At 41.8% G+C, this 17,345-nt stretch overlaps 1 protein-coding gene across 4 annotated transcripts in view; it reads right to left on the minus strand.

Moving 5' to 3' along the window:
• The window catches only part of ccar1 (cell division cycle and apoptosis regulator 1), a 122,520-nt gene that overhangs the window by 60,085 nt on the left and 45,090 nt on the right, over window positions 1-17,345 (minus strand). For all 4 annotated transcript variants that reach the window (XM_072558029.1, XM_072558027.1, XM_072558028.1 and 1 more), the window contains exons 11-12: window positions 14,371-14,596; window positions 12,837-12,950 (exon numbers count right to left, since the gene is read on the minus strand). In XM_072558029.1, coding sequence (XP_072414130.1) covers window positions 12,837-12,950; window positions 14,371-14,596 — 340 coding nt within the window. The remainder of the gene's footprint in view (window positions 1-12,836; window positions 12,951-14,370; window positions 14,597-17,345) is intronic.

A 17,345-nucleotide genomic window follows, 5' to 3' on the forward strand; every position in this document is an offset into this window, starting at 1 on the left:
GCTAACTCTGGGGCAATGTTTAACACATTTCCAAACTGTCAAATACCTTCTGACATTCCTCTGTCCACTCAAATTTTCAGCACTTCTTCAACAAGTCTGCCAGAGGAAGTGGTGGAGGTTAGTGCTTTTGCAACATTTAAGCTGCATTTGGATGGATATATCAATAGGAAGGATTTGGAGAGATATGGGCCGGGTGCAGGCAGGTGGGACTAGATTGGGTTGGGATATCTGGTCAGGATGGACAGGTTGGACCAAAGGGTCTGTTTCCATGCTGGATTCTAAGTCAGTCAGTGGAGCAACCATGTTGCTAAAATTCAGTACAAACTTCTGACAAAAACCACTCAGTCTCAGGAATCATAACACTCCTTTTCGATGGTATGGAAAACTCCCGAAAACTTTTGGTTCATCTCTCATGGGGCCATTTGTCCATGTCCAATGACATGGTCCCAGAAATGTGACTGGGCCTCTACAAACTCACTCTTCGCCAGGTTTATCACCAAACCCACCTCCCTAAGTGGAATGAATAATTCTGATAGATAATCTGAATGTTCCTTCTACGGGTGACTAAAAATCACCAGATTGTCAATGCACACCTCACAATTGGGTAATCCTGAAATGACTTTACTGGCTAGTCTTTGAAATGTGGCTGGCGTATTTCTCATACCAAATGGCATGACTTTAAACTGGTGCAGTCCATTCGGCACGTCTAAGTCCAAATTTAAAATGTAAGTTGCTCGATCCACCTCAATATAGTCTTCCAAATGTGGGACAGGATATGAATCACACATTGTAACTGCATTAACTTTGTGACAGTCCACACAAAACCATTGGGTACCATCTGGTTTTGGCACCATTACTCTGGTTGAGTTGCATTCGCGATTTGGGAGTAAGGAAAACTCAAGCCAAAATATAAAAACATTTTTCCTGGCCTGACTTTATTGTCTTTGAGCATTGCATTCAATCTCTTTTTGAAGCTGTGCCATCTTTAGACTGTTGAGTCTATGAGAATGTTGCTTAATTGGAACAGCATTTCCTTACCTTCATGAATAATCAAGTTAGTGCTTCCCAGCTTATTCCCGTATATCTCCCCATGTGACTTTCATAACTCTTTCAGGTCATTCTGATTTTCTTCGGGAAGGTAACTGAATAATTTATCCTAATTCTTGAGAACTTGCTCATTGTCTAATTTGAGGAATGTCCAATTCAGAATCATCATCTTTACTTTGTGTTGTCACTAGTTACACAGTGTCCCTTTGCTCTACTTCCCTTATCAAAATACCTTTTCAGCACATTCACATGAATTTGGTAGATTCAGCGCTAATTGCATAGCTACAAACAAAATTCCATCATCTCAATCCTCTGGATAGTCTTGACTATAAGCCTTTAATATGGTCTTTAAAGTTTGTTGCCACCATTCTAATGCTCCCTGCAATTCTGAATAGTATGCAGCGGATTTCAATTGTTTTATTCCTAAAATACCCATAACTCCCTTGAACATTTTAATTAATTTGAGTAACTCTCCTACAATCTTTTTAGCTGTGATACTGTGTAATGGAATGGCCTCTGGATATCTAGTAGACACATCCATTATGGTTAACAATACTGACTCTTTCTTTTTGTTTTAGGGAGGGGTCCTATTCAATCAATCAAGATTCTTGTAAAATGTTCCTCAAATGCAGAAATGGGATTAAGGGTGTTGGTTTTACTATTGGCTGAGGTACTTAACATCTATGACACATTTGGCAAAAGTCAACCACATCCTTATGCAGTAGGGCCAACAACAATGTTTTTGTATTTTGGCTTGAGTTTTCCTTATTCCCAAATAACCACCTACTGGTAATTCATGTGCTACTGCAGCACCTCCCTTCTATAACCCATCAGCAATACCACTTGGGGAACATCTGCCTATTTCCCTTCATTTCCTCATCAAGACTTGATTTTTAAGATTGCAACATTTTGGGAGACACTCAGATTCTTCTTCTGTAGACCATCAGGCATCTGCTTTCTTTAAAAAAATGTCACTGTCTAATCACCTTTCTCGGCCTGACCGATAATCTCCCACCCAGTCAAATTCCACCATCACACTCACTCCCCACTGTAATCTGGATCAGGAAAAGGCCATTCAGCCCCTTGACCTGCTTCACCATTTTAGATCATTGTTTATTTAGTCACCAAGCTTCTCTACGCCTCTTAATCTCATGAATATCTAGAAATCAACGTACTTCTGTCTTGAACCTACTTAATATCAGAGTTCCCACACCTCTTTGGAGTGGAAAATTCGAAATACTCACCACCCTCAGTAAAGCAATTAATAGGATTAGGCTATTTCCCTTATCTTCAGTCCTACATCATCCACTCTTTATTGAGGCTATTGTGATTTTTGCTCTGACTTGAAGTTGTTTTGTCCTTTATTTTGAAGAAATATTGTAAGGCATACAGGCCAAGCAATCTACCAGAACCACAAGTGGAAACAACTTGGGAGGAGTTGGGACTTTTTTGAAACAGCCTGAATGGTTGTGGTCAGCTCTCAGTGATCAAGACTTCTGAGTTTTTAAGTTTAGCTTTAAGTGAAATAATTGGAGTCTCAACAGACTTGGTAGCTTCAGTGAATGCCTCCTAACTGCTACTCTCTCTGAATTTTCATGATGTTGTTTCCTTCTGGACTGGAGAACTGCATGTGAGAATCTGAGTCTGAATTTTCCATTTTGCCAAAGGGTGTGTTTGTGGGATGTTACAATATTGGAACAGTTAATTAGTATTAGTTATTGTATCTATTATTCCATTGTTATTCTAAATTTCTCTTTCACTGGCTGCACATTAACTGCAGGTGTTTAAATGAATTGTGTTTTACTTAACATTGAGTAGTCTGACTAGTTGCACTGTGTCTAGTACACACACTTCACATTTGCCTTTAAAAACAGGAAAAAGCTCGGGTCCAGGCTATCATCTTAAAATATTTTGAGGTTGTCTGGTCTGTAACAGTATGTCCCTAGTTCTAGAAATCCCACCAGGGGAATATTGTTTCTGAGCACAATGTTAATTGTACTTTGTTCTTTCATGTTATGTGGGCATCACCTGTATGGCCAGCATTTCCTGCCACATGTACCTTCTCCTAAATTGAGGGCTTGGCCAGACCATTTCTGAAGGTAGTTAAGAATCAACCCCATTGGAGTCCCATTGTGGACCAGACCTGGGAAAGATGGCAAATTTCCATAACTAATAGGCACTGGTGAACCAGATGTGTTTGAGTGGAAACTTTTACTTCATTGAGGCAAGCTTTTCAGTCTTATGAACTAAATTGAAATTCCATCAGCTTCCGTGGTAGGATTTGAACCTTTGGCCACTGCAATCATGTATCTACTGGTTACATTGGTCCAGTGGCATTGCCAATACACCGTCTCCCCTTGATGTCCATCATTTCATAAATTTAGGTTAATTCTATACAGATGGAATTCAATCTCATTCAAATATTAGCTTGAGGTTCCCAGCACAGAACGTATTCTAAGTGGAGAATTTCAATGTCCATCACCAGTAACTTCTTTGAGTTTTTTGAAGTAACAAAAGATTGAGGAGGGCAGAGCGATGGTCGTAATCTACATGGACTTCAGTAAGGCATCAGACAAGGTTCCTGATGGCAAGGTTAGATCACATGGAGAACTAGCCATTTTGATACAGAACTGACTCTAAGGTAGAAGACAGTGTGGCGGTGGAAGGTTGCTTTGCTGACTGGAGGCCTGTAACCAGTGGTGTACCACAAGGATCAGTGCTGGGTTCACTGCTTTTCATCCCTTTATATACATGATTTGGATGTGAATATAGGAGGTACACAGTTAGTAAGTTTGCAGATAACATCAAAACTGGACAGCAAAGAAGGTTACTTCAGAGTACGACAGAATCTTGATCAGATGGGCCAATGAGTGGCCGATGGAGTTTGATTTTAATAAATGTGAGGTGCTGCATTTTGGAAAGGCAAATCAGGGCAGGGTTTATAAAATTAATGGTAAGGTTTTGGGGAGTGTTGCTGAACAACGAGACCTTGGAGTGCACATTCATAGTTTCTTGAAAGTAGAGTCGCAGGTAGATTGGATAGTGAAGGTGGTGATCGGTATGCTTTCCTTTATTGGTCAACGTATTGAGTATAGGAGTTTGGAAGTCATGTCACGGCTGCACAGGACATTGGTTAGGCCACTGTTGGAATATTGCGTGAAATTCTGGTCTCCCTGTTACAGGAAGGATGTTGTGAAAGTTGAAAGGGTTCAGAAAAGACTGACAAGGACATTGCCAGAGTTGGAGAGTTTGGGCTATAGGAGAGCCGAATAGGCTGTTTTCCCTGGAACGTTGGAGGCTAAGGTGTTCCTTATCCAGGTTTACAAAATCATGAAGGCAAGAGTAAACAGACAAGTTATCTTCCCTGGGGTGAGGGAGTACAGAACTAGAAGGCATAGGTTTAAGGTGAGAGGGGAAAGATTTAAAAAGGACCTAAGGAGCAACATTTTAATACAGAGGGTAGTGAGTGTATGGAATGAGCTGCTAGAGGAAATGGAGGAGACTGGCATAATTACAACATTTAAAAGGCATCTGGATGGGTATATGAACAGGATGGATAGTTGGCAAATGAGACTAGATTATTTTAGGATATCTGGTCAGCATGGACGAGTTAGACTGAAGGATCTGTTTCCCTGCTGTATATCTCTATTATGTAGAACCAGCTTGGCAATATCATTACTGACGGAGCTATTCAAATCCCAAAGGACCTAGCTGCTAGATAGCAGGTGGGGAGGGAACCAAGAGGGAAAAACATACTTGACAATATCCACACTAATCTACTTGTCACAATGCATCCGTACGTGACAGTATCAGGAAACAGAGACCTACTGGAGAAGACACATTACTATCGAATTTGGTACTACCACAATCCTAAACAGGATAAACCGAACAGATCCAGTAAATCAAGACAAGCAATGATGCACTGTGGGCAATTACCAGCAGCAAAATCATACTCCAACACAAACTACGTATTTCCTACTCTACCATTACCATCAAACCAAAGAATCAATCCTGCCAGAAGCAGCACCAGGCATACTTAAATATGAGGTGTCAAACTGGTCAAGCTATTGGTGAGGAAAATATGAAGTGACAGACAGGGCTAAACCATTCCACAAACAAGAAGGTCAGATCAAACCTCTGCATTCCTGCACATCCAGTTGAGAATGGTGGTGGATAAGTAAACAACTTACTGGAGGCAGTGGCTTCACTAAAATTCTCCTTTTCAATGAGGGGAGAGCCCTGTACACTAATGCAAAATATAAAGCTTTTGCAGCAATCAACCATAAGTACGAGATGGGAGAATCCATCTCGGTCTCCTTCGGATACCCTCAGCATCACAGAGACTAGTCTTCAGCCAACTCTGCATAACGTCAAGCATTGAACAGAAGGCACTGGATTCTGCAAAGGCTACAGATCCTGACCACATTCCTACAATAGCACTTGTGCTCCAGAACTTGCTGTACCTGAGTTAAGCTGTTCAGGTACAGCTCCTGGCATCTACCTAACAACATGAAAAATTGTCGGGATATTTGCTGTACATAAAAAGCAGATAAATCCAACCCAAAAAATTTGCGCCACATTAGCCTAATCTCAATCATCAGTCAAGTGATGGAAGAAGTCATCAACAGGGCTTTTAAGCACATGCTTCACAATAAGCTGTTCACTGATGCGCAGTAGAGGTTCTGCCAGGGTTGCTCAGGCTCCGTCCTCTGTACAGAGTTGGTCCAAGTGAGGACAAAAGATCTGAACTCCAAGTGTGATGAGACAGCATCTGACAGAGACAACCATAGCAAATTCTTTGGGAATTTGGGGGAAAACTCCATATCCAACACAAAGGTACATGCTTGCGGTTTCTGGAGATCAATCATCTTAAATCCAGGACATTTTGGCATGAGTTCCTCAGGGTAATTCCCCCGGCCCAAACATCTTTAACTACTGCATTCAAGGTTTTTCCTCCATAATAAGGTCAGAGAGGGGATGTTTGCTGATGACTGCACAATGTTCAGCACCACTCACGTCTCCTCAGCTATTTAAGCAGTCCATGTGTAATTGCAGCAAGACGTGGACCTGGCTCGGGCTGGCAGTGGCAAATAACATTTGTGCCACAGAAGTGCTGGGCAATGACCATCTCCAACAACAACAAACCTAATCATCACCCCTATACTTTCAATGGAATTCCTGTCACGGAATGTCACACAATCAACATTCTGGGGGTTACTATGAACCAGAAACCAAATTTAATGGTGAGTTCTTGAAGACACCCGTATATGAAACATAGAAAGCTAGCACGCAGGGGCAATAAATAATCAAATATTTCTAGAGGGTTGGAATACAACAGTAGGGAACCCTGTGGAAAATGATTTCACATGCCAGTATTTGGGCTACCATCTTAGCGCAAGAGTGTTGGGTGACAAATGTTTCTACACACCATTTAAGTTGGTCAGTTACTACTCAGTAGTATTTCTTGTCTTGTTGTTAGCAAGGGTCCAAAAAACAATTTTTGCAGGTTTTCCCATAGGATTTTAGGTCTTCGCTGGTGGAACATTTCACTTTGGTGTTCCAGGATTGTACAGTGTTTGGAGACATCCCTCCCCATTTCATTACTAATCCTCTATTATCCTGCTGCCTCCTGTAGTTTCAGCGATTTCTTCATCCATTGCTCTTGCCCTTCAACTTTATACTGAATCTTTGGAATATTCATTTCACATAGTCCCTTTACAGCAGCGGAAACTGGGACGGGTGTTTCTTTCTCGGCCATTTGTCAAGCTGCCTCATCTGCATGTTCCTCAATTTCCATTCTCTGATGAGCCTTTATTTTAACCATGGCTAGCTCTACCAAGTCTTCAAAGCTATCATGCAGTACCCCAGAATCATAGAGAGCATCTCTGCATAGACGTCAACTTTCTTTCCCTTTCTTCAGTTTCAATGCTTCTATAAGAGCAGTCAGTTTGGTCACCTGAGCCAAGATATTTTTCTTCAGCTCCTCTTTGGTTCCCACTCTCCCATCTAGTTAGCACTGTCCACCAAGTATGTGATGGTCCATCTGGATAGGGATTTCTGGTATGATGCTTCAATACATAAACTGGCCATAATGCAATTGACGAATAGTGGACTTTATTTGGACAGCGCGAACTTTCTACTGTACAGGTGTAGCGATTTTCTACAGCGTATGGTTGCACAGGAATGCAATCATCGCGTTATACCAGAAATACCTGTATATTGCCATGTTCTATCCACATAAAACATTTAGTTGGTGTTTAGAGTCATAGAAATGTACAGCATAGAGACAGACCCTTCGGTCCAGCTCGTCCATGCCGACCAGATATCCCAACCCAATCTAGTTCCACCTGCCAGCACCTGGCCCATATACCCATCCAGATGCCTTTTAAATGTTGCAATTGTACCAGCCTCTACCACTTCTTCTGTCAGCTCATTCCATCCCTGTACCACCCTCGGTGTGAAAAAGTTGCCCATTAGGTCTCTTTTCTATCTTTCCCCTCTCACTCTGAACCTATGCCCTCTAATCCTGGACTCCCCATCCCAGGAAAAAGACTTTGCCTACTTATCCTATCCATGCACCTCATGATTTTATAAACCTCTACAAGGTCACTCCTCAGCCTCCGATGCTCCAGGGAAAACAACCCCAGCCTATTCTACCTCTCCCAAAAGCTCAAATCCTCTAACCCTGACAACATCCTTGTAAATCTTTTCTGAACCCTTTCAAGTTTCACAACATCTTTCCGATAGGAAGGAGACCAGAACTGCACACAATATTCCAACAGTGGCCTAACCAACGTCCTGTACAGTCGCAACATGACCTCCCAACTCCTGTACTCAATACTCTGACCAATAAAGGAAAGCATACCAAATGCCTTCTTCACTTTCCTATCTACCTGCGACTTCACTTTCAAAGAGCTATGAACCTGCACTCAAGGTCTGTTTGTTCAGCAACACTCCACAGTACCTTACCATTAAGTGTATAAGCCCTGCCCTGATCTACTTTTCCAAAATGCAGTACCTCACATTTATCTAAATTAAACTCCATCTGTCACTTCTCAGCCCATTGGCTCATCTGATCAAGATCCCGTTGTAATCTGAGGTAACCTTCTTCGCTGTCCACTACACCTCCAATTTTCGTGTCATCTGCAAACTTACTAACTATACCTCTTATGCTCACATCCAAATCATTTATATAAATGATGGAAAGTAGTGGACCCAGCACCGCTTCTTATGGCTTCCAGTCTGAAAAATAACCTTCCACCATCATCCTCTGTTTTCGACCTTTGATCCAGTTCTGTATCCAAATGGCAAGTTCTCCCTGTATTCCATGAGATCTAACCCTGCCGAATCCATACAGATCACATCTGCCTTCATTAATCCTGTCTGTTACTTCTCAAAAAACTCAATCAGGTTTGTGAGACATGATTTCCCACGCACAAAATCAGTCCTTGCTTTTCCAAATACATGTATATCCTGTCCCTCGGGATTCCCTCCAACAATCTGCCCACCACCGACATCAGGCTCACCGGTCTATAGTTTCCTGGCTTGCCCTTACCATCTTTCTTAAACAGTGGCACTATGTTAGCCGACCTCCAGTCTTCCGGCACCTTACCAGTGACGATCAATGATATAAATATCTCAGTAAGAGGTCCAGCAATTACTTCCCTAGTTTCCCCACAGAGTTCTAGGGTACATCTGATCAGGTCCTGGGGATTTATCCACTTTTATGTGATTCAAGACATCCAGCACTTCCTTCTCTGTAATATGCACATTTTTCAAGATGTCACCATGTATTTCTCTACATTCTATATCTTCCATGTTCGTTTCCACAGTAAATACTGATGCAAAATACTCATTTAGTATCTCCCCCATCTCCTGCTGCACCACACAAAGGCTGCCTTGCTGATCTTTGAGGGACCCTATTCTCTCCCTAGTTACCCTTTTGTCCTTAATGTATTTGTAAAAACGTTTTGGATTCTCCTTAACTCTATTTGCCAAAGCTATCTCATGTCCCCTTTTTGCCCTCCTGATTTCTCTCTTAAGTATAGTCCTTCTAAGGATTCACTCTATCTCTCCTGTCTACACTTAACATATACTTTCTTCTTTTTTTTTAAACCAAACCCTCAATTTCATTAGTCATCCAGCATTCCCTTTACCTACCAGCCTTTCCTTTCATTGTCACAGGAATATACTTTCTCTGAACTCTCGTTATCTCATTTCTGAAGGCTTCCCGTTTTCCAGCCATCCTTTTACCTGTGAACATCCGCCCCTAATGGCACAGTGGTTAGCACTGCTGCCTCACAGCGCCAGAGACCTGGGTTCAATTCCCGCCTCAGGCGACTGACTGTGTGGAGTTTGCACGTTCTCCCAGTGTTTGCGTGGGTTTCCTCCGGGTGCTCCGGTTTCCTCCCACAGTCCAAAGATGTGCAGGTCAGGTGAACTGGCCATGCTAAATTGCCCGTAGTGTTAGGTAAGGGGAAGATATAGATGTAGGGGTATGGGTGGGTTACGCTTCGGCGGGGCAGTGTGGACTTGTTGGGCTGAAGGGCCTGTTTCCACACTGTAAGTAATCTAATCTAATCTAATCTAATCTAATCTAATCAGTTTTTGAGAGTTCTTGCCTAATACCATAAAAATTAGCCTTTCTCCAATTTAGAACTTCAATTTTTAGATCTGGTCTATCTTTTTCCATCACTATTTTAAAACAAAATTATGGTCGCTAGCTCCAAAGTGCTCCCTCACTGACACTTCAGTCATCTGCCTGGCCTTATTTCCCAAGAGTAGGTCAAGACTAGTAGGTACATCCACACACTGAATCAGAAAAATTTCTTGTACACACTTAAATTCCTCTCCATCTAAAACCTTAATACTACAGCAGTCCCAGTCTACGTTTGGAAAGTTAAAATCCCCTCCCATAACCACCATACTATTCTTAAAGATAACAGAGATTCTTAAAGATAACAGAGATCTCCTTACAAATTTGTTTCTCAATTTCCCTCTGACTATTAGGGGGTCTATAATACAATCCCAATAAGATGATCATCCTTTTCTTATTTCTCAGTTCCACCCAAATAACCTGGATGTATTTCCAGGAATATCCTCCCTCAGTACAGCTGTAATGCTATCCCTTATCAAAGACGCCTCTCCCCCTCCTTTCTTGACCTTTCTGTTTTTCCTGTCACATTTGTATGCTAAAACATTAAGCTGCCAGTCCTGTCCATCCCTGAGCCATGTTTCTGTAATTGCTATGATATCTCAATCCCATGTTCCTAACCATGCCCTGGGTTCATCTGCCTTCCCTGTTAGGCCCCTTGCATTGAAATAAATGCAGTTTAATTTATCAGTCCTACTTTGTCCCTGCTTTCCCTGACTGTTTGAATTGTCTTTGTCCTCAACTGTACCAGTCTCAGACTGATCTCTTTCCTCACTATCTCCCTGGGTCCCATCCTCCCACCTTACTAGTTTAAATCGTCCCGTGCAGCTCTAGCAAATCTCCCTGTCCAATTTAAGTGCAATCTATCCTTCTTGTATAAGTTACTTCTACCTCAAAAGAGCTTCCAATAATCCAAAAATACGAATCCTTCTCCTGCACACCAACTCCTCAGCCATGCATTCATCGGCTCTATCCTCCTATTCCTGCCCTCACTAGCTCGTAGCACTGGGAGTAATCCAGATATTGATTAAAGTGGTGCTGTGTTCTCTCCCAAACAGGTTCCTCCAAGATCAGTTGTGAATTTCACTGTTTGTTAATTTTCCCAGATGCACTCCGATGTCCAGCGATACATGAATTGAACAGCAAAGGCAGTAACTGCTCTGTCAGTTAGCAATTTAGGTTTCTTTCTCACTCTCTCTCTCCTGCACATACCTCACTCTGTGCTTCCTTTGTCTGTTCTTCTCCTTTTTAAAAAATGCTGTTATTTTGACTTTTTTTTTCTCCAAAAGTTCCCAAAACAATGCAACAGCACATAGAACAGTAATTGCTGCTCCTGGAATTCGAGGAAATCACGGTTGTGATTGTCTTTTTTTTCTTGATCCTGACCCTTGTGCTTCTTTATCTGGTGTGGCCTCCAAACAAACAAACAAACCTCCAGCAGATACTGGTACCTCTGATATCCCTCATTATCTGAACTGATCTGTCTGAAGATATTAGGATTGCTTCCCATGCAACTGTTCTGCTGTCCGAGACAGATTTTAATTTCCTTGTGTTGAGCAGGTCTGCCAACGTATGTCACATGCAATGCTATATGCGCTGATATAGTTACTAGCTCACAAACTTTCACCATTGACGTTACACAGATTAATGCACTGCACATCTTGCCATACCCTGGGCTACTGGGAGCTGTTGAGTGGAATAATAAGCTATTGGTCTCATGTTCCCATCATACTCTTGTAACACCACACCATTTTGGAAGTCTCTATCCACATTGTAGTGCACATGAATGATCGAGGCATATTGTGCAATCTTTAGTTCCAAGTGGACCCAATGTTCTGGTCCCCACTCTACCCTTCCCCTCCCCCCCCCCTCCTTTGTTAAAGGCCATCTCCAACTCCAGCAGTGCCCTCCGGTCATGGAAGGTCTCAAGTGCTGATGAATGCCTCTCCAAGGACACCTAAACATGAGTGGAACCACCGAAGAGACCAGACAGTTGGGTTTAGTGACTCCACAATTGCTTGCTGTCTGGATGTGTTACTGACCATTTTGGCCAGACACATGAGCAGACTGACGAGGACGATTCCCAACCTTCCTCCTCCAACACTGGGTGATCACTGATCAGGAGGTTGGGCTGAAATGTAATCCAAGGTCAGGAGCAGCCCTTCAAAACATTGAATAGTGACTTCAACATGAAAAAAAATCTGTTCACATATATGGAACATGTGTAGCGATTGTAATGAGGGCAGCCAGATGGACCTCAGAATATGAGTTCCCTGATTAGGACTCTACTGGTCCAATCAGGGAGTTCTAGGTGGCAGATATGAGCAGTGTTAGGGGTTCTGTTCACTCTATGGGCTGGCTCGAGCTAGCTGAGTCAATGTCATATACTACACATGTGTAAATAAAGGGTAATTTACTGATGGAATACCAGCCTTCGAGAAGTTATTTCACAAGGACTTCTCAAATCTGCAGAAAATACAATCAGCGTGGAAGTCCACAGACCATCTTAGCCTCCTATTGGTCAGGAATGTTGCACACAATGTCTTTCATGCTAACTGCCTGATGAGAAAGGGCAGAAAGCCGCCTATGGCAGAACAGAATGCCATGCTATGTCTGGACAAACTCTGTTACATTGTGAAAATCCATGACATCAAGTTAACTTGTTAATTCAAAACAGCAGCATTTGAAGGGGCATTATAACAAAAACCTATTCTTCAATGAAACTTATGAATTTAAATTAAGATGTACCTCAGCAGTTCTGGGAACTCTAGCCCATGTAGAGCAGCAAGTCATTGAATATAGAACACTAAATTATATTTTGTTATGGGCTACTTTTTTGATTTTCAGAGGCTCCTTTTTTCATTCTCACAAACTCCTGACTTTTATCTTGTAGATCAGGAATCAAGAGGTGAGTTAATTGCTTCTGGATTCCGAGCCTCTAACCTGCTTCTGTGCTCATAAGACCACAAAATCATTAAGCAGGGAGCCAAGTTGCGGTGGATGAGGATGCTGTTATTATGCAGTATTGCATACTGTATTAACAACAACCCACCCCAGACAACGAAGGCACCTATATTATCAACCATGACTATACCACTGATTACATCACTAGTTCAGGGTTAAGTATACCACTAACCTTTATGAGCCGCGCAGGATGCTGGAATCCTTCCCGTATCTCCTGCGAGTCTTCAGCAAGAGCACATGATTTGTGGAAGAGTTCATCCATGCCAGGGCTTGCCAACAGCATGACCTAATGGAATCACACAGTAATTTCAACCAAGAGCAGAATTGTATAACAGACCTAAAATCAAACTGACGAACAAGAAACCTATATGCTACTTCTGCTCCTTATAACTTAGATCTTACATGCAATACTCTCCTGTAATGAAAGGCAGGATGGGCAGCATTTAATTTAGGTCATTGAGGTCAAATTGTCTGGCCCATGTTTGTTTTCCTTCTCCAGAGAAGGCTCCTATCAGGCCATTAACAAATCCTTTCAGGATAACCTTCTATGCCATACTCCCTCATGCTCTTAGCCTCCTTGAAATGCTATTTGTCACAAGTCATAAAGTATTATCTATTTCCTGGATAGAGTGTTTTGCCTGAATTCCACATTAAGATTATAATTTAAAGTTGCAGTTTAATGATGAATTTTAATGTTAAAATAATGATTCTATCTCAACTCAGAATTACAGATCTATCACAACACTGAAGGAAATCATTCAATTGGGAATGGGTAGACTGAGGCCTAGGTGTCCAAATTCTAACAACATAAAGCCAATTCAGCTTCACTTGTCTCATCAAGTTCCCTACACAAAATGTGTGCAATTCAGTTTTCTGTAAAGCTGTACAGCTAACTGCAGCACTCTTCAAATGCAATCTGCTTCTGTTCTTGCCCATCCATCATAATGTCTCTTTCAACTTGTCTGCAGTGACACCAAACTGTCTTAAGTGACCCATCGATGACCTTGCAATCAGAGTGCCAGCAAAGACTGCTGTAAGTATTCTTAGAGATTTAAATTCAGACCAGTGAACGAGCTACTGGAGTCCAATACGAGGTTAAGGAGGCTCAATCTTATCCATATCCCATGGCTGTCTGATGGAAACTGAAAACTGCTGCATCGCTGGATTAGGTAGTGTTTTTCTGAAATTGGGCTGAGATGGAATAGACTGGGGATTCAAAATGTTTTCCAACATGAACAGCTCTCATAATAAGCAGATCTCAGAAAGACAGAACCATCTTCAGCGGCAGGTAAAGGAGATCAAATCATTCTTTACACAAAAATACAATTTAATGATAAAAACTGAGTATTTCCTTCTCAAGAAATTCAGTATTCACAGAAAAATTGAAAGCAACTGAGAATGTTGTGAGAATCTAAAATATAAGCCTTTGCACTTTTAAGTAGGGATGTGACAATACGATGAGTTGCTCCTTCAGAGTGCCAGCAAAGACAAATGGACGACTATCTGTGCTGTAACTATTCTTTAGAGATTTGAATTCAGACCAGTGAACGAGCTACTGGAGTCTGGTATGAGGCTAAGGAGGCGTATTGTCACATCCTCACCTCAAGTGCAAAGGTATTTCTTTCAAGAAATTCAGTATTCACAGAAACATTGAAAGCAACTGAGAATGTTGTGAGAAACTAAAATGTACAATCTAATATATAAACCTTTGCACTGTACAGATGGTCTGCATCTGGTGGGTCAAGCATGGCTGCCATCTTCTCCAGGGGCTCCACCTCTTTATGAACGATATGGAAACTGCACTGATTTCCAAGTTGAAATGGTCTATTTAGAAGAAATGCATCGACCCACGTGAATTGCGTATCAAAGAAATCACTTGGGATGTACAGGTTCTGATATCGACGGCGAAGCTCCATCATGTCACAAGATGTGCTATATGTGATACAAAAATTATCTAATGAATGAAGGAACCTAAACTTCAAGAAATTTTCAGAATTTTAACAAGGCAGCCACATATCATACTGTAGCCTAATTGCTTTTGGAGTATTCTAGTATCAAGAGCTGTCTATTCCTGCATCATAAAGCACCACCTGCAATCCCTCCATCAATGAAGAACTTCTAGCCCTAGTTATCGCAGGCAGTTCCTATTGTTGTGACTTCTTTCAATTCCATGGTTGTGTCAGATTTTAACTAACGTACTATCATAGTATGACTCCCTGGAAGACAAATTCCCGGCAAATTAGATCTGAAAAGGTAGGGAATGTACACATCAAAATGAGACAGGCAACTAGAAGAATAATAAGAAACCAATAATATATAAAAGCAACCAACCCTCAATGATTCAAAAATTACAGAATCCTACTGTGGAAGCAGGCTATTCGGCCTATTACGTCCACACCGACTCTCCAAAGCACAGTCAAACCATATCCATCCCCTATACTATAACCCTACATTTCCTGTGACTAATCCATCTAGTCTGCACATTCCTGGATACTGTAGGCAATTCAGCGTGGCCAAACCACCTAACCAGCATACCTTTGGACTGTGGGTGGAAACTGGAGCACTCACAGGAAACCCTTGGGGAGAATGTTGTGTAGAGTGTGCACAGTCACCCAAGGGATTGAGCCCAGGTCCTTAGTGCTGTGAGGCAAGAGAGCCACTGTGCCAATCCCAATTCATCTTAAGAACCCATCCAAAAGAAATAGCAAGCTGTTAAATCTGAATTTACATGCTCAACCAATTATACTCAATATTTAAATTTCTAATGTCCAAAATAGTCTGCCTGTAACAATTAACTGGTGCATATTTCACAGTGACTATGAATAGATTTATCAATATATTTCCTTTTTAGTGTCCTCTAATAATTCAATTTTTTATTTCAAAGTCTTGGACGGTCATGACATTCTGGACACAAACTATTACTTTTCTCTGGATCCTTCAAAGATTTGCCACTCTGAGCATGAGCACACTCAGAATTTGTCAACATAAAGCAATTTCTGAGTTGAAGTACAAGCTACCCCTCTTTCTGTTTTTCAAAGCTTCTACGAGGGAAAGTTAGATAGCTAATTACTGCTCCTTTTTATCTCATAAAATTAGTCACTAACCACATCTGCAATTAACATCACCCTGTGCATTCGTTCTTAATAGGCAAGCAGCAGCTTGGTTACAGTGGCATTTTTTTTCTCTCAATGGACAAATTGAAGAAGATTTCTTTCATCTTACAGGTGATGTAAACCCAAGTGTCAGATGAATTTGAAGTATTAGATTTCTCCTGATAGACTTACTGTCCACTTCTATTGTTCCATATTTCTTAATCTCTATTTAAGAACCAAATTCAGTTGAACAACTATTTTGGGAATAACAAATGTTCTTATATAAAAACTGGGAAAAGTGTAAATTATGCACCTTTTAATATTTAAAGTAACTTTTGCTAGTTTATGAAAACATACATTTATTAAATGGTGCATCATGTCTTTCAGGAAAAAATTAAACAGGCAGCCAGTTGGTCCCTTGGGCTGTTCTGCCAATGAGATTGTGACTGATCTTTGACCTAATTCCACAAAACAGGATGGTTGCAGCAGATAAGAATGGGGCTATTCAGCCTCTCATGGTCTCTCTGAAGAAGCAATTCATCTAGTGAGGCCCAATTACTTGTTCCCGATACTCTCGCAAATGTTTCAATTTCAAGGAACAATCCAAATTCTTTTCTGAATACCATGACTGAATTTGCCTCCACTAAGACAGGGAATTTCAGATTTTTAAAAATTAATTCACAGACAAGAAGTGTCACTGGTTAGGCCAGCATTTATTGCCCACCTAACTGTTAAAGAGTCAACCACATTTCAGTCACATGTAGGTCATACCAGGTAAGGATGGCAGTTTCCTTCCCTAAAGGATATTTGTGATCTAGATAAGTTTTTCTGACAATCAACAACGGTCAGTCCTCAGCAAAGGGCTCACCTTCATTCCCCAACACCCACATGTGAACGAATTCCACTCATGTTATGATATTATGCTCTTTTTCCACCACCTCCACCTATCCGCATATTTCCTTGAGCAGGAATCCAGCCCATCCTCTAACATTCCCTTCTCCCACCTCTGGCGAATTCCATCCTCCTGGACACCCCCTCCCAGCCTCCGACCCCCCATCAACTTCTTATTCTTAAACTGCCGCTACAACATCAATCATGTGGATCACTCCACCCCTGTCACTTACGCCAACCTCTCCTCATCGGAACGCGCAACCCTCCACTCCAACCCCAACCTCACTATTAAACCCACTGAGAAGGGGAGCGCAAACTGATCTCTACTTCACTGAGGCCAGAGGCCGGATGCTAACTCGCCAACATCACCTCCTCAATGATGACTTCACCTTGATCGCCAAGCCAGTATCTCCCAGGCCATCACCACTTTGGGATATCTCCTATCCTCAACCTCTAATCTGATAGTTCCCCAACCCTGCCCAAAATCTCCTACCCAAAATCCATAAACTCAATTGCCCCAGGTGACCCACTGTCTTTGTCTGCTCCTGACCCACCTTGCTCATCGCCTCCCACCTCGACTCTGTTCATTCCCTTTTGGTCCACCCACACCCTCCATCTCTTGCAAAACTTTCAATTCTCCTGCCCCCAACACCTCACCTTCTCCATAAATGCACAGGCCTTTTACACCTGTATCCCCC

This window comes from Chiloscyllium punctatum, chromosome 38 (genome assembly GCF_047496795.1).
Source record: "Chiloscyllium punctatum isolate Juve2018m chromosome 38, sChiPun1.3, whole genome shotgun sequence".
Lineage (NCBI taxonomy): Eukaryota > Metazoa > Chordata > Chondrichthyes > Orectolobiformes > Hemiscylliidae > Chiloscyllium > Chiloscyllium punctatum.